Source organism: Gasterosteus aculeatus, chromosome 11 (assembly GCF_964276395.1).
Source record: "Gasterosteus aculeatus chromosome 11, fGasAcu3.hap1.1, whole genome shotgun sequence".
NCBI lineage: Eukaryota > Metazoa > Chordata > Actinopteri > Perciformes > Gasterosteidae > Gasterosteus > Gasterosteus aculeatus.
The window spans coordinates 17945928-17963652 of NC_135699.1; the positions used below are offsets into that span (position 1 = coordinate 17945928).

Below are 17725 nucleotides of genomic sequence, written 5' to 3' on the forward strand. Positions count from 1 at the left end.
TATATATATATATAAAAATTTTATTATATTTTATATATATTATATATATATAAAATTTAAATGTATCTTATTAAAAAAAAAAAACAGGGACACAATGACGGACAGACAATTTAATTTGTAGTTCTTTCAAGTCATTTCGCACAACAGCAGAGAGCCACAACCATCTGTATGTGATGTTATTCTGCGTGGAGGTGTACAGTAGGGACCGCAACCACGTGGCCGTAGAAGAGCGAAGGAGACCACAGCGCAGGGCGGTCCTGGTCCTGGTTCTTTTTAATCTGTGCAGACTGATCCTGAAGGCACACACACATGTGTTCATTGGCCCCCCCATTGCCCTTTGTCATAGCACCTCTTCTCCTCTCCTCTCTCTCTCCACCACCTTGTGTTGGAAGTCCCTGTCGTGGCCCCATCGGGGCCCCCCCCTTCTGTACGGGTTGCTGGGCCCTCCCCTGCTATTTGAAGCCCGCCCGTCCCAGTAATAGCGCCCCCCGGTGTTTGGCTCGGGTCGGTGAGGACCCCTTCTCCTCCCGCGGTGGCCTCGTCCGTCTGCAGCATTGTGGGGGCCTTCGGCCTCTGGAGACACCCTCCCCCCCAGCAGCCCCTCCGGAGACCCCGGGGCCCCTAGCTGCTCAGCGCAGAGACTCCTGCCGGTCTTGGACTGAGACGCCTGTGCATCTACTCGCATGTGGGGACCCTGAGGTCTGTCCGAGGTCAGGGACAGTTTGTCCAGGTGCTCAGCAATGGGGGGGGCGGCTCTTCGGTGTTGCGGTCTGGACCGGCCTCCTCTCCGCGGCCCCCACCCCTGCTGATGACGCCTTGGGCCCTGACTTCCTCTGCCGTGAGACAGTCCAGGCACAGGGTGGTCCGCACTGGCTCCGAGTTCATGGGAGCACGCATTGGGGGCAGAGGGCCGCTGGGTTGCAGGGGAGGGGTCCTGGTGTTCATTGTCAGCAGTGGGGGGGGGCTGTGGGAGTCGACAGACCACTGTAAATTATATTGTAGAATATTATTGGGGACATTCTTAGTGGCCAAAGAGTGGAGTTACAACTTCCTGGTTGGTCATGTGACATCATGACGCTTTAAATAGCAGCCAAGTTTATTCTTTCAATAATCCTCAAATAAAAACATATTTAGAAACTAAAAGTAAAACGACATAAAAAAAGGTTCCATCCGGAAGGTCTGAGTCAGTGATGTGTAGAATGACATCATGAGTCATGAGGAGTCATGATGTCATTACTCCGAAATAAAAAGAGTGATAGTCAGATCAGCTTTAACAATAAATTATAATGTTCACACACTTCCGGTATAAAAAGATGACCTGCATCATTTAACGGTACAATCCAGACGAAGAGGAGACTTGCTCTGGTTCGTGATGCGAGTCGGCGTCCTCTCACCTCGTTGGTGTGGATCAGGAAGCGCTTGGCCTCCTCCTCCGGGTCGATGATGCCTCCCTTAGACTTCTGTCTCTCCAGAAGCTTCTGGAGCTCAAACCACTTCTGCTGGAAGTGGGAGCCGAGTGCGGCCTGGTCCAGCTGAGTGAGAGAGGACGTCGGCTTTAGAGCAGCACTGTGGACCCCCCCCCCCCCCGTGGTGAGACCCACGATAAGATGGTCTTACCTCTGGTGGCTGGGGGGCCGGGGAGCACAGCAGCTGGTCCACGTCGTAGGTCAGAGGCTCTCTGCACACCGGACACACCACGGTGAGCTCCTGGGAGGGGGCACCATTAGATATTATATATGGACACCTATACTGGATATAAACATTGCACTACAGATGACAGAGCGCCCCTCTGGTTAGGATTCCCAGGGGGGACACGAGTCAAAGACTTCATCCTTTATCCTCACGTCAGACCTACATATTAGGACTACAAGTCCTAAAGACTGATGTCTCCTCTGAATACATCTTTATTTCATCTTCTTATTTCACTTTAATCTCTTGAATCATTACTTGTTCTGTGTGAGTGTCCCGGTTCATGTCTTACGGAGGACACAGGGTGGTGGACTCTGACCTGGCGCTCCGCTCTCTCTCTGGTCTTGTCCTCCTCCAGCTCCTTCTTCCTCTGGCGGAGCTCCTGCTCTGAGTGGCGGGCGTAGCGGCCGAGGCAGTGGGAGTGGAAGTAGTGGTAGCAGCTCGTCTTGGAGAAGGTCTCTCCCTCCTGTGGACGTCCAGGACGCACACAAACATCTGCAGTTCAGAGACGGACTCATCTGGTTTTATGAGCACTAACAAACAACAACAACAATCCTCATCACGTAATGACAGCATTGTAAACACTGCTGTGTTGCGTGTGATGACAGACACACAAGATAAACAAAGTGTGCTAGGTCTGCTTTCTAATCGGGATCGACACCCTGCAGACTGTTTCCATGAAGGAAAGGCCCGGTTGAAGCCACCAGATCCTTATTTCCTCCCTTCAGGAACTTGGGTGTCTCAGGCTCTGCTCTCTCCCTTCTCTCGTCCTACCTCGACGGCCGCACCTACCGGGTAACCTGGCGAGGATCTGTGTCGGAACTTTGTCCTCTTACTACTGGAGTTCCTCAGGGTTCCGTGCTGGGTCCCCTCCTGTTTTCGCTTTACACCAACTCTCTTGGCGCTGTCATTCGCTCGCATGGCTTCTCTTACCACAGCTATGCCGATGACACCCAACTAATTCTCTCCTTCCCTCACTCGGACACCCAGGTGGCGGCTCGGATCTCTGCCTGTCTAACTGACATCTCTCAGTGGATGTCTGCCCACCATCTGAAAATCAACCCCGACAAGACTGAACTACTTCTCTTTCCCGGAAAAGATTTGCTTACCCAGGACCTGACAGTCAACTTTGGGAACTCCGTGCTAACGCCCACCTCGACCGCTAAGAACCTCGGCGTCACACTCGATAGCCAACTCTCCCTGACTCCCAACATCGCCGCGACAACGCGATCCTGTAGATACACGCTCTACAACATCAGGAGAATACGTCCCCTTCTCACTCAGAAGGCAGCGCAGGTACTGATTCAGGCTCTTGTCATCTCCCGCCTGGACTACTGCAACTCCCTCCTGGCTGGTCTCCCTGCCACCGCCATTCGACCTCTGCAGCTCATTCAGAATGCAGCAGCTCGACTGGTCTTCAACCTTCTGAAATTCTCCCACACTACTCCACTCTTCCGCTCTCTTCACTGGCTACCGGTGGCCGCCTGCATCCAGTTCAAAACACTGGTGCTCACGTACCATGCTGTGAATGGATCGGGTCCAGCTTACATCCAGGACCTGGTCAAACCCGACATCCCAACCCGCACTCTCCGCTCTGCATCTGCAAAACTACTCGTCCCTCCCTCACTGAGAGCAAAACACTCTTCTAGGTCTCGACTCTTCGCTGTCCTTGCGCCGAAATGGTGGAACGAGCTCTGAAGACATCAGGACCACAGAGAGCCTTCACATCTTCCGCCGCAAACTAAAGACACACCTCTTCAGACTCTACCTCGACTAAAGACTAACAAATTGTAGCACTTAAATTGTACTTGTAACGTCACTCATCTATAGCAAATTGTAAATTGGCTTATTTGAGGAAATTGCACTTTCTTGTTTCTTGTTCTCCTGAGTTTGTACCCTGTAGCTTTGGATAAAAGCGTCAGCTAAATGACATGTAATGTAATGTAATGAAGCGGCGCACCTTGAAGCCGTAGAGGCAGATGACACAGTTTCCATGAGGAATGTTACTCTCAGTCAGGATTTCTTTTGCTTTCTGGAGAACAAACAGGAGGAGAAAAGTTACTCATCATCGCCTCACGAGACAAAGGATCCAGTGAAATCGTATACAAAAAATATATTAAAAGAATTGGAGATAGAGTGACCTCAATGAGCTGATACAACACCGGTGAACCCAGACAGGACTGAGCCTCCAACTGAAGACACTTTTGGACACTGGGGAAAAGGAGTTGCACGAGATTTCAGGGTTTCACACAAACGATCAAACAGCAGAAAGTCGTGACTGTGATCAGCCACCTACCTGCTGATCTTATCGTCGGAAAGACCCCGAGGGTTGTGGATGGAGATGGCTGGAGAGGTCGAGGGGTACTGAGCAAAGCAGAGAGGAGACAACTTCAGTCAGATTCTACATTATGATCGATTCCAACTGGGAGTCACGGAACGCAACGCGGAGGCTGAGATGAGGACACCACACCTGCTGATCCAGGGTCAGAGTCAGGGTGAGCCGCACGAACTGGGACACAGAGTCCTCGGCCGTGGACGGGTAGAGGACCAGGCTCACCTCCCAGTCGCTATGGAGACGAAACGCACGCGCGCGCACACACACACACACACACACACACACACAACGTTGAAGACGTTCATCACTAACATTCAACATCAAAGCATCTGAAAAGTGACGCAGGCTGTCAAATGACAAATATCTGACATGTATAAAGGCATAAGAGAGACTAGTCCAATTACATCAACAAGTACTATATTCATGTCGCATGAATATCTACCGTTAATTGTTACCTTAAAGCTAATGAAGGAGAGTTATGTAATGTCAGCTAATGCTAATTTAAGAAGAGTCTCACCCGTCTTCTCTCCGGTTGACCAGCAGCTCCTCCAGATAGATCGACTGCAGCACCTCGATTTCAGACGTCACACTGTGGAGAACATAAATATACCATTTAAGTTGTGCTGCTGCCTCTCTGTGCTGTTTTATAGCAGTTATGCTTCACGCTCCCTGAGCTAGCGTTGGCCGGTTAGCACGCTGTGCGGCCAGTAACCGTTAGCTACATCAGAGTGACGTCACGTTTCATCAGATTTCACTCTCACTGAGAAACCGAGTAGACAAACTGCATTTAGTGCGAGGAGTGTCACGGGATGTGTTTGGGGTTCAAAGCGATATTCACACTGTCATCAAACTCACTCGCACTCGGCTGCCATGACGGTGCTTCTGCGAGCCGCGGCTAAGCTAGCGTTAGCTTGTGCTTAAAAACGGTGATCGACACGGAGCTTTCTAACCGCGACACAACAACGGGAAAGTTGTTCGCTAAGAAGAAAAAAATAATCACGCAACCCAACAACCAGTTGACCCTGCGTGACGTCGGCAATAAACGTAACATTCATATTCACGAAGGAAGGAAATGTTGATCATTTTACTTTGAATATCTTTACCGGAAGTGTCAGCATGTGTGATTTTATGGAAGGTGAGTGACGGCGTGTGTTGATGGTCTTCATTGCCCTCCAGTGGCTACAGTGCACAACACTACTGCTACTACTACTACTATTACTACTACTGCTACTACTACTACATGTCATTTTTACTTTAATCATTTAATCATCATCACTTTGTTATTGCTGTTGCATTAACGTGTTTTCTTTTCGGAAATATATAGTATGGATTCAAAGGTCGACTTTAGTTCGTATTTAAAATCACAATAGAATAACAAAAACAAAACAAAGTAAAGAGCCACAAACAGAAGGTATACCCACAAATTGATTCCAAACGAACCATCAAGTTCAATAGTGTTAGCGATAGACACAATATCATAGAAACACTTCCATGCAAACTTCAAAATAAAAGTAGCGGTAGGCTAATACAGGGTCCGAGTCAGCGCGAGGGGGCAGTGGAGCGTTTTAGCCTACAGCCTGTCTACTTTATTCAGGGAGGAAGAAGAAGAAGAAGAAGAAGAAGAAGAAGAAGAAGAAGAAGAGTCAAACGCGCGATAGCCGAGCAAGAACCATGTGACGTGATTTCAAATAAATGGACTTCAGAAACGGTTTTATAGATGAAAGCAGTTCTTATTATATTATTATTAATGCATCATACGCGATATACAGGATGTAAAGCGTTTTACTGACGTTCTACGGACACAAAACACATCTAAAGTTCAAATGTTCTCGCGCTAGCTAGTTCGCTGTGTCCGCAGAACGGAATGGAAGAATAGAAGAAGACATGGAAGAGGACATGGAAGACATCGCGATGGAGTCCGCCGACACGTCGGGACACGGAGGGGTCGCCGGCGCGTGGGAGACCGTCGCTGCCGCGCTGGTGAGTGCGAGTCATCACCGCACAAGATGAAGCGAACCGACGCCACCGGATCCCGTTCAAAAATGTCACCATTTAAGGTTGTCTCGCTCGTAGCGTCGGTTGACAGTAGGGAGGTCGTGACGTAGAACACTTTGTTAACTAGATGGGTGTCTTTGGGTAAATTCGGTTAACGTTATGTTAGACTTCCTGTTACACATGCCCGGATGCGCTGTGGTCAAAGTGATCCTGGTCCAGGTGGATGAGATCCCTTTTGTTCTGGTGGATGCACAGATTAGTGGCTTTGTCGATATCCGGCTGCACAAGATGAACACGTGACTCTGTTCCACACTCTAGATGTCCCCGGGCGGCCCGGTTCTGGATCAGAGCCTCTCGGACTCTCTGGCCCTGCTGTGCGCTCAGGGTCTGGGCCGGCTGCTGGGCGGCTGGCTGCTGGAGACTCTGCAGATGCGTCTGTCCTCCTCGGTGGTTCCCGAGTTCTGGTCCGGACTCAGGCAGCCGGAGAACGAGCTGGAGGAGCGGGGCCGGGCCTGGGTTCTCCTCACCACCTTCCGGACCCTACTGGACCGGCTGGAACCTTTTCTGGGCAAGTGGGCACAAAGAGATGGTGAGTTCAGGGCGGATGAGAGATCCACACGTCATTCATCTGTCGCTCTTCCTCCTCCAGGCGGTCTGAAGAAGCTGGAGGCGTGGCAGGACGAGGGCCGCAGTGGTCTCTGCGGCCCAGGGCCCGGGGGCCTCCAGGAGCGCGCCGTCACCATCATCAGGGCCCTGCTCCTCTTCTCCCCCGCTCCGGTGCTCCAGGAGCGAGTGCTGGAGTTCTACAGCAGGACCTTCTCCGTCTACATGAGCCAGGAGGGGCAGGCAGAGGACGGGGCCGAGCCCCCGGAGGGCCCCGAGCGAGGGGCCTGTCCGGGCTGCGGGGTCCCGGCCCAACGGTGCTGGTGTAAGGAGGCCCTGGAGCAGCTCCACGACCTCAGCCACACCCTGTGAGTGGAGAGCGAGTGTGTTGATGGCCGCAGTGTGCAGGAGGACGTGTGTTTGACTCTCAGCTTGTCGTTGAAGCTCCAAGCTGCAGCTGCTGGAGTGGGTCAGCTCGGAGGCCGTCACCTCCATCCTGCACAAGCTCATCGAGCAGCGGATGGAGCAGCACTGCCGGGGAGAGTACGAGCGCTCCTTCCTGCTGGAGTTCCAGGAGGTAAAACCTCCGCCCGTCTCTCCTCCGTATCCTCCTGACGTAGAATCGTCCTGAGTGGAGGCTGATGGTGTCTTTGTGTGAGCAGTGGCTGGAGCTGGTGCTGGGCTGGCTCAGCAAGGTGTTTGCCAGTGAGGCGGACAGAGAGGGCGCCGGACCTGCTCCTAGTGCTGCCGGGGGCCCCGTGGCTGCCGCCGTCCAGCCCGGGGGCTCCGTCCTGAAGCAGTGGAGGTGCCACATGCACCAGTTCTTCTGCAGGATCTACGTCAACATGAGGATCGAGGAGCTCTTCAGTATAATCAGAGGTGAGAGGCGAGTGGTTTGCCCCGCTGCCAGTCTTTATGCTAAGCTACGCTAAACAAACCTCGACCCGGAGCAGAAATGATTTGATACATTTCTCTCATGTTTATCAACCGCCTCCTGTCAGATTTCCCAGAATCCAAAGCTGCCATCGAAGACCTGAAGTTCTGCCTGGAGAGGACCAACCAGAGGCAGCAGCTGCTCACCTCGTTGAAGTCGGCCTTCGAGAGCCGCCTGCTGCACCCGGGTGAGTCAGTGGAGCAGAGCGTTGGTGAGTGGCCAACGTGAAGATGGCTTCTCCATTTCTCATTTCTCAATTTCAGGAGTCCACACGTCCGACATCCTCACCGTGTACATCTCGGCCATCAAGGCGCTCCGAGAGCTCGACCCCTCCATGGTCATCCTGCAGGTCGCCTGCCAGCCCATCCGCAAGTACCTCAGGTAAGGTTTCCTAATCAAGCTAAGTTAGTGTAGCTGCTTCATCGCCGGGGTTACGGTGTGCTGAAGCCTCTGTGGTGCGTTCAAGGACCCGGGAGGACACGGTGAGGCAGATCGTAGCCGGCCTCACCGGAGACGCGGAGGGGTGCACGGATCTGGCCTCGGAGCTGTCCCGCGGGGACCCCGTCACCCTGGAGATGCAGGACAGCGACGAGGAGGGCACCGACCCCGAGGACTGGAATCCGGACCCGACCGACGCCGTGCCCGGTCAGCGAACGCACCAGTTGGCGGCTCTGGAGTCGGACCAATGAGAGGCTAACCCCCTCCCCTTCTCTCTCTCCTCCAGAGAAGACGGGCTCCAAGCGGCGCTCCTCTGACATCATCAGCCTGCTAGTCAGCATCTACGGCAGCAAGGACATCTTCATCGACGAGTACCGGGCGGTGCTGGCCGACCGGCTGCTGCACCAACTCAACTACAACACCGCCAGGTAGGCCTGCACCACCCGGCGCGGTGACATCATTGGGAAGCAGCATACAGACCCGCGCTGTTCTGCTTTCATTAAGAACGTCCTTCATGTAACAATGTATAATACATAATCAGATGTTTGTGATCGTTACTCCTGAATGTCTTCAGGGAGATCCGCAACGTGGAGCTGCTGAAGCTCCGCTTCGGAGAGTCTCACATGCACTACTGCGAGGTGATGCTGAAGGTAAACGCAACACCTGATGTTCGCTTTGATCTCCTCCCTGGTTACCATGGTAACGCATAGTCGAGTTATTAAGCCAATTGTGTAAATGGGGAATAATAACTACTATAATAAAAACTTAATAACATTGAGTTAAATAAACAGATCGCCCCCCCCCCTCCCTTAGGACATGGCCGACTCCCGGAGGATCAACAGTAACATCCGGGAGGAGGAGTCCAGGCTGAGCGAGGAGGAGCAGCCGGCGCTCTCCCTCTCCTCCATCATACTCTCCTCAGAGTTCTGGCCCCCGCTGAAGGAGGAGAAGCTGGAGCTGCCCCCACTGGTGTGCCAGGCCATGGAGGCCTACACCCACCGCTACGAGAAGCTCAAGGTGGGGCGCCCAGACGGGGGGGGGTTCACTTCAGAAAAGTTCATCTGAGGACGTATTTTCTTTTCTTCTCTTCAGGCCATGAGGACGCTGAGCTGGAAGCCTCACCTGGGCTCAGTGACTCTGGACCTGGAGCTGGAGGACCGGACCCTCACCAACCTCACCGTGTCCCCCGTCCACGCCGCCATCATCCTGCACTTCCAGGAGAAAAGTACGACCCCCGGTGACCTCTGCCCCTGACGGGCCTCTAATGCTCCTCCTTAACACCTGTGTCTTCCGTCAGGCTCCTGGTCGCTGGAGGAGCTGAGCCTGAAGCTGGGCGCCCCGAAGGAGCTGCTGCACAGGAAGCTGGCGCTGTGGCAGCAGCACGGCGTGCTGAGGGAGGAGGCGGGGGGGCGATTCTACGTGGTGGAGACGGGCTCCTCCCGGGAGAAGATGGAGCGAGGCGTGATGCTGATCGACAGCGACGAGGAGAGGGACTCAAACACCACCACCCAGTCGGAGCAGCGGGAGGAGAAGCTGCAGGTACGTACGTGCGCACACACACACACACACACACACGCTGATCAGGTGACTGATGGCTCCTCTCCTCAGTTGTTCTGGGCCTACATCCAGGCCATGCTCACCAACCTGGACAGCATGACGCTGGACCGCATCCACTCTATGCTGCGGATGTTCGTTGCCACGGGACCCGTTGTCACGGAGATGGACGTCAACGAGCTGGAGGCCTTCCTGCAGCGAAAGGTCAGGGAGCATCAGCTGATGGTCTCTGCAGGGGTCTACAGACTCCCCAAATCCAACTGAGAGGGAGATGCTGCCTTCAGGTGCCGACTGGGAAATAGGAAAATACTGATCTCGATGGGAAGATATAAAATCCTGTTGGATCCTCAGGTGGAAGGAGCAAGTTAAACTGTATTTTTATGCAAAATAAATGAAGCTTATTTTTAATAAAAAATCCACTGAAGTCTGTTTTTCAAAATAAAAGCACTTCTACCCCCAATGTTTATTTAGCCACAGGAAGTGAAATTGTTATAATTCTCAAGTGTCTCTTGTATGTGATTCTCCGGATGGAAATCAGAAAAGCTTCACTTCCCCCTCAGAGATCCTGAAAAGCTTCGAGCTGTTCTTAGGGTCAAAACTTTTGTCTGTATGTGAACCCTTTAAAAGAGAAACAACATCCTAACAGAACACATCCGGTTCATCACTAAGTTTGTCTCTGTGGGAGATAAAGAATTTAAGTCCTAAAGAGCGCTGTGGTCTGTTTCTCTACAGCACAACATTACAGATAGACGTCTTAAACTGTAAATCTGTGTGTGGGTTAAAAGAATTAACTCAGTGAGAATAATGTAGGGCTGTCAACAAACGCATTAATCTATGCGATTAATGTGGCTGAATTAATCCATATAATATTTTAACGTATGCCTACTTCCGGTAAACAAAGTTAAACCGTGGAAACCCGACGGCGGCTAGCTGCAGTCAGGCACATCAAGATGGAGCTTTTTGAATTGGAAGTAAAATAAACGGTGAATTACTCCATGTGAGAAGGGGGCGAGTGGCAAACAGACCACTTAATGCACCGCTACGCTAAGCTAGCTGCTAGGCTGCCACCATCTCAACATCTAACGTTAGTCTGCAGAGGACCACCACTGTGTCCCTAAAAGACGGTGGTTTGAAAACATCCTGCTAAATGTGGGACATTGTTGTCACTTCAAAAAGTAATTACTCATTAAGATTTAGACTTTAGAAGAAAAACAAACATTAAAAACATTTGTTAATCGAGATTAATGAATTTCAAAATGTGCGATTAATTATTTTTAACTATTAACAGCTAAATCTAAATATGTTTGCTCATCATTGACTTAATAAAGAGGGATTGTTTAAAGGGGTGTGAGGAAATACTGAGATGCAAACTTACTCTGGATTTATTGCTTTATTTGGGCGTAGCTAATTAAAACAATGACAGTAAAGAAGCACATAACAGTACACACACACACACAGTTATTGTGTCCAGGTTCCCCTTCAGTGGTCAAATTATTTTACTGTGTTGAGACAAAGGTTCTCAAGGTTAAAGGTTGTACCAGAGGCTCCTCCCCCTCAGCCACACGTTTACCAATCTGATCAACTTCACCACTATACCTTTAAATCAAAAGTCAGTTTTGTCTGCTCAGACTTCCAGTTTTATCCCAAAGGAACGGTCACTGGGTTCCTCCTCTGGGGAGCGTCCGGTTCCTCCTCTGGGTAGCGTCCGGTTCCTCCTCTGGGGAGCGCCGGTTCCTCTGGCGAGCGACAGCTTCACAACAACTTGAGATTTGTTGCTCAAGTGGAAAGTTGAATTCAATGCCAGCGATGAAGCGTCACCCAAGAGATGCGGGTCCATCCTCTGGAGAGCATGAACGTCCACGTCACAGTAACTTGAAATGATTCAACCAGGATGTCGTTGGGTTTTGCACCAAGACCTTAACATCTAGCGACGTCACCACGGCAACGTGGCTAGCCGATGTTAGTCGTTAGAACAAACTTTAATAATTCATCACGCTTAGAATGTTGGGGTCAACGGTCACAAACTCCTTCAAATGAAAGCTACGCCCGACGAAGTGTCAGAACGCGTAGAATCTTTCTCCAGGAGAATCGTCTTTTATGATCTTTCCCGTTTTTAGCAGACACGACCTCGTGACCTTTGCTCTCTGCCGTGTGACCTTTAGTTAGTGAGATCAAACCTCATCGGCATGCTCCTCTAACTCATCGGTGCTGAGGGACCCGGGTCCTGGGGGGTCTGGACCTCGTCTCCTGACTGAGGCCCCGCCCCCCCTCAGCAACACTTCCTGCCTCTCTTCCGGCGGTCGCGGTCTCTGTGGGCGTTGATGTTGACCGTGTCCTTCTCGCGCTCTCGCTCCCTCTCCGCTCGGTTCTGGCTCTGCTTCTTGGCCCAGAGCACCATGTGGGTGAAGGCCATGAACATCTGGAAACACACACAAATAAGTGAGCGTTAATCCCCACATGCCAGTTATGGACAGACTGATGACATCACCCAACCTAAAATCATTCATCAAGTCATTATTTATTTATTTATTTACTGTTTTGTCCTCTTTTTCCTGGCTGATATTAACATAAGAAAGGCTCAATATGTTTTTGAATCAAACCTTGATGGAGAGTAATGTTTTGACAGATCATTAATATGCATCTAAATTATTTATTTCACTCTGCTTTTTAAAACTAAATTAAAACACAGATGATCACCAGTGTGAACCAACCTGCACATAAAAGTGCAGCCAAACATCTACAAAAGACAAAACCTGGAATCAAACCTCTTCCACGTTTATGTTCTCTTTGGCGCTGGTCTCAAACACACGGACCCCCGTCGACTCCCCAAAGCGCAATGCATCCTGGGTATCCACCTGCTTCCTGGAGGGGTCGTCGTCCTTGTTTCCCACTGAAGAGGAGAGAGGATGCTCACTGATGAGCACTGAGCTCATGCTGGGGTACATGGGCGTGATGGCATTTATTTGATTCCATTTAAAAACAGTCACAGTTTAAACTTCATACGAACCGAAGAAGCTTCATAATCACAGAGTACAAAACGCAGTAATAATGTGCTACAGAAATACACTTTATTTATTCGCCCCGAAACAATAGTGAAAAATATCAAACTGAGTGGAAGAAGTTATGCTTTACAATAAATGACGTTCTACATAGTACATGTACGACGTAGTGTAGTACATGCTGACTGAGTACACGTAGTACACACATGTCACACAAACATGCGGTTTATATTATTGTTGTTGTTGTCTTTATGTCCACTCACCCAGGATCTTGCAGACGTTGTCACAGTTCTGGGAGATCTCGTTTAACCATCTCTTCACGTTGACAAAGGACTCGGGATTAGTGACGTCATAGACGATGATGACGCCATGCGTGTTCCTGTAGTACCTGGACAGAGGAGAGGAGGACTCTCTGTGAGGACAGAGGAGAGGAGGACTCTCTGTGAGGACAGAGGAGAGGAGGACACTCAGTGAGGACAGAGGAGAGGAGGACTCTCTGTGAGGACAGAGGAGAGGAGGACTCTCTGTGAGGACAGAGGAGAGGAGGACTCTCTGTGAGGACAGAGGAGAGGAGGACACTCAGTGAGGACAGAGGAGAGGAGGACTCTCTGTGAGGACCGAGGAGAGGAGGACTCTCTGTGAGGACAGAGGAGAGGAGGACTCTCTGTGAGGACAGAGGAGAGGAGGACACTCTGTGAGGACAGAGGAGAGGAGGACACTCTGTGAGGACCGAGGAGAGGAGGACTCTCTGTGAGGACAGAGGAGAGGAGGACACTCTGTGAGGACAGAGGAGAGGAGGACTCTCTGTGAGGACAGAGGAGAGGAGGACACTCTGTGAGGACAGAGGAGAGGAGGACACTCTGTGAGGACAGAGGAGAGGAGGACACTCTGTGAGGACCGAGGAGAGGAGGACACTCTGTGAGGACCGAGGAGAGGAGGACTCTCTGTGAGGACAGAGGAGAGGAGGACACTCTGTGAGGACCGAGGAGAGGAGGACTCTCTGTGAGGACCGAGGAGAGGAGGACACTCTGTGAGGACCGAGGAGAGGAGGACTCTCTGTGAGGACAGAGGAGAGGAGGACACTCTGTGAGGACCGAGGAGGAGACGTACGTGGACGTGATGGTTCTGAACCTCTCCTGTCCCGCTGTGTCCCAGATCTGCAGCTTGACTCGCTCCCCGTCGATGTCCACGGTCCGGATCTTAAAGTCCACTCCGATTGTGGTGATGTAGCTTCCTGCAGGAGACAAGAGGACATCCAACGTCTCAATGAATGACGTCACGACTCATCAGATTAACAAACTACATCATGACTCCAAACATCACCGGATCAGCTCCACCCTGAGGGACACAAACGAGCCGCCCCCATGGGATGGTGAGACCTCAAAGCCTAAAAGAGGAGCCTGGAGGACTTTTTGTCCTGCTACAACCACCTTCAGGATCAGCACTTCCTTTGGGAGATCAGCACTACCTTCGGGGATCAGCACTACCATCGGGGTTCAGCACTACCATCGGGGTTCAGCACTACCATCGGGGATCAGCACTACCATCGGGGATCAGCACTACCTTTGGGGGATCAGCACTACCATCGGGGATCAGCACTACCATCGGGGATCAGCACTACCTTCGGGGATCAGCACTACCTTCGGGGATCAGCACTACCTTTGGGGGATCAGCACTACCATTGGGGATCAGCACTACCATCGGGGATCAGCACTACCATCGGGGATCAGCACTACCATCGGGGATCAGGACTACCTTCGGGGATCAGCACTACCTTTGGGGGATCAGCACTACCATTGGGGATCAGGACTACCATCGGGGATCAGGACTACCTTCGGGGATCAGCACTACCATCGGGGATCAGGACTACCTTCGGGGATCAGGACTACCTTCGGGGATCAGCACTACCTTCGGGGATCAGGACTACCTTCGGGGATCAGGACTACCTTCGGGGATCAGGACTACCTTCGGGGATCAGGACTACCTTCAGCTGGCTGCGGTAACTCACCGGAGAAGGAGCTGTCGGCGAAGCGGAGCAGGAGGCTGCTCTTCCCCACATCTGAGAGGAGATCAGAGGGACAGGATTAGCTCACAACCAGGAAATGAATGTGACCAATCAGGAGGAGAGGAACCAGTCAGGTGTCTGTTGACCCAGAGGAGAAAAGGTAAACCAATACTACCTTGAAGTAGGTTCAAAGGAGACCTGACAAACCGATATGAATTATAATCTGATCTGCAGGTAAACCAATGAAGTATTTAAGTATTGCTAAAGATCACGTTGCATTAGACAGAATGATTCATTCATGCTTTCAGACCTGATGAGTCACATCCTCCATAAGTAACATTGGGGTTCAAGTATTGAGATGTTTAAGTTTCAAACCCCTCAGGTCTGTGCAGTTTGTAGCAAATGTGCCCGATGCCCTGGTTGTCGGTTTGAAACCGCCGAGGCTCGTTTCTTCTTTCTCAGGTCAGTTTGTGTAGTTGTGGTGAAGCAGAAGGAAGTGACACTACTAGAGCTAAACTGTCCTCAGGACAGTTTAACATCTGCACGTCCTCAGGTAAAGTGAGTGGAGCAGAGTGCACTAACTGGAGTCTCCGATGATGAGCAGCTTGAAGAGGTGGTTGTAGTCCTTGCCGGCCATCTGGGGGCTCTCTGGGTCTGCAGGTGCACTCGTCTCTCAGCAGGAGGCGATGGTCCTGGTTTCTGAGGAGCTACGACCTCAGAGCGTCTCAGAGCATCACAAACATGGCGAGGATGTTCACTTTAAATTGTGCACGGTGTTTTTGTTCTGGGGGCGTTCATGGTTCTAAAAAGAACTGCGTGGTTCCACCTTAGTTTCAGTTCCACCCAACGACGCTCTGCAGGGGACGGGGCTCCAACCGGGGAAACTCATCAATCTCCTGGATGTCTTCTCAGATGTCTGAAGGCCTCACCTTGAGGGCACTTTGTGGCTGTTGCTTGATTAAAAAATAATGTTTTTTTAAAAAGAGAAGCGGATCCGTGGCGAGGTTCCTCTGAGCTTGTCTGGGGTCGAAGGTCAACCACACCCTGAGGTTAAAGGACGAAACATCAAACAGGCCGTTAATCCCAATGAAGATAAACGCTCTCAAACACAAGCATGAGGTCACGCTGTTACTACGTGTCAGAGGTACATTTTTACCAAGATAAAAGCATGAGACTTCTTTCCCACCGCTGCTTGTGCTTATCGGTTCACGATACGAGTTCCCTTCATCGCCCCCCGCTCCTCAACAGCTGAGTCACTGAGGAGAACTTCCTCCTCCCACTGAGAGACAGGAGCTCTCTGCCCTGTCTCTCTCTCCATCTGTCTGTCTGTCTCTCTATCTGTCTCTCTCTCTGTGTCTCTGCCTGTCTGTCATCCTGTAGGCGGGCACACAGCTGAAACAGGAAGTGGAGTTTGGTGAGCTGGATTCAGTTAATGTTGGGACATTATTCCATAAAAACAGGAAGAACATCTGCGGTTTCTTTCTCTATATATATATATATATATATATGGAATAAATACCAGCTATAATTCACAAAATGTGAAATGTACTAATGTTTGAGTGACAGAGGTGATCAGAGCCTTTTAAAATAAAATCGTGTCATGTCTTGCGTTATCGTGCGTCATCATATAACTCTGCATAGTGGAAACCCCCCAAAATCTGCCTTTATTTCACAGCTGTGTAAAGAACAGTTGACTATTTCCTGAAAGTTTAGAATCTAAACTTTAGATCAATACATCATTGTATAATGAAGGAGGGCAAAGGTCAACCAGAACACAGAAAGGTCACCGTCGGCCCCTCCGGTTTAACATCTAACCGATCCCTACGTGAGAACAACGGTTAATCCGGCGTAGTTGAGATTAACGCTTACGGTTTATTACCGTATCGGACCAGCAGCTGCGGCACTAGAGGGAACTGACTTCCACTGGATCTCTCTAAATTATGGGATGGCGGTTCTGCTCCTTGTCCTTTCTTAACTTGAGCAGATATTTCGACAACGAGAACGCGGCACGTTGAAAACACAAATGTTGATTCATCTGGACGTCAAACTGCTTCTAGACGTTACTGTGACGTCACGTCGCTGCCCACGTTAGCGCCGAACGAACAGTTTGGATCACGAGTTAAGTCCAACGTGGGCGATGCGAGCCGCGGACCGCTTCGCCCGGAGGACCGAGGATCCCGCAAGAGCTCAGAAAAAGCAACACTCGCGCTTCAAAGCCGCGTGCCGTGACGCCGAAACGCCGAGCAACGCCGAAACGCGCCTTTTGTCTCCGCGGTCTGGAGAGACGGACCGCGGCCTGAACCCGGCCCTCCGATGACGTCATGAAAACTTCTCACTCCCGCGAGGAACTTTGACGCAGACGCTCGTAAAACGGGACCACTTACTCTGGCGGCCTGGTCGCACTCGTTGGTGTCTTCCTGTCCCCGGCGACACGTCGTCCTCGTCCGGTAGAGTCCGCTGATGTGTCTCCGGGCGGAACGTCTCCCCGCCGACCACACCTGCCTCACAGCACGAGGCCGCGTTCAAGTGCTATGGGAAAATCCCGTATCGCTGGCACCAGACGTTTCATAGTAAAGGCGCTTTGAGGGACCCTCCTCCCCTCTAACCGGGGGCACCGAGTTCCCGTGAAGCGTAGAAACAGGACTTCACACATCGCGGCTTCAGAGGGAAACAAACGGCGAGATTAACTTTACGTAAGATTAGTGTGACGTGAAACTAGGATTAAAGTCACGCCTAAAAGTGACGTCGGAATCATGGTTTCACCATAGCAACAGCTTCTGGTCACAGCTGGTGAAACAGTAATATAGTAACAATATACTTTGAGGATTTGGATGTCAACTTATGAACACAAACTCTTACAAACGTGACTTTAGTTGCTTTAAACTTAGAAATAAATCAATGGAATCAAGCTTCATATTGCTTACACAAATGTTAACATGTATTTCTTTAACATCAAATTAAACCAATGTGACAATATACCACTGCCAATTTTTCTACGTTTGTAAATGCAAACGAAACCTAAAGCCACAGTGCGAGTGTCTCTCAGGCGAAAGACGTTGATCAAAAAACAAAAAGGTGCAGTTTTAAAAAGGACTGTATTGACTATTTCACCATGTTAAAATAAACCTGTATGTATTCTTGATATCAGATCAGATGACCTTTCTCTCCCACAA

The 17725-nt window shown here is 50.7% G+C and overlaps 3 protein-coding genes across 5 annotated transcripts; 1 reads left to right on the forward strand and 2 right to left on the reverse strand.

The window, feature by feature from the left end:
• Nucleotides 1-95: 95 nt before the first annotated feature.
• Nucleotides 96-5164, reverse strand: rnf25 (ring finger protein 25). Its single transcript, XM_040190768.2, has 10 exons — nt 4880-5164; nt 4542-4613; nt 4160-4256; nt 3986-4053; nt 3831-3900; nt 3650-3721; nt 2009-2155; nt 1618-1707; nt 1395-1532; nt 96-964 (listed from the first exon to the last, which is right to left on the reverse strand). Exons 1-10 carry the CDS (start codon nt 4894-4896, stop codon nt 341-343), a joined length of 1395 nt encoding a protein of 464 aa, XP_040046702.1. The 5' UTR covers nt 4897-5164; the 3' UTR covers nt 96-340.
• Nucleotides 5165-5616: 452 nt separating this feature from the next.
• Nucleotides 5617-9963, forward strand: anapc2 (anaphase promoting complex subunit 2). The gene is made up of 14 exons (XM_040190765.2): nt 5617-6004; nt 6338-6587; nt 6669-6990; nt 7067-7199; nt 7285-7501; nt 7624-7743; nt 7820-7937; nt 8023-8201; nt 8281-8422; nt 8569-8644; nt 8808-9011; nt 9087-9219; nt 9292-9533; nt 9603-9963. Exons 1-14 carry the CDS (start codon nt 5909-5911, stop codon nt 9810-9812), a joined length of 2442 nt encoding a protein of 813 aa, XP_040046699.1. The 5' UTR covers nt 5617-5908; the 3' UTR covers nt 9813-9963.
• Nucleotides 9964-10919: 956 nt separating this feature from the next.
• On the reverse strand, nt 10920-17258 carry LOC120827690 (ras-related protein Rab-35). 3 transcript variants are annotated; one of them, XM_040190770.2, is made up of 7 exons: nt 16937-17258; nt 15135-15596; nt 14556-14606; nt 13658-13781; nt 12811-12935; nt 12314-12438; nt 10920-11967 (listed from the first exon to the last, which is right to left on the reverse strand). In XM_040190770.2, the coding sequence occupies exons 2-7, from the start codon at nt 15187-15189 to the stop codon at nt 11818-11820; spliced, it is 630 nt and encodes a 209-aa protein (XP_040046704.1). In that variant the 5' UTR covers nt 15190-15596; nt 16937-17258; the 3' UTR covers nt 10920-11817. The 3 variants fall into 3 exon arrangements, with proteins under 3 accessions (XP_040046704.1, XP_077940332.1, XP_077940333.1); XM_078084206.1 differs by having other exon boundaries at nt 12811-12959; XM_078084207.1 differs by having other exon boundaries at nt 12811-12987; nt 16937-17185.
• Between the last annotated feature and the right edge of the window lie 467 nt (nt 17259-17725).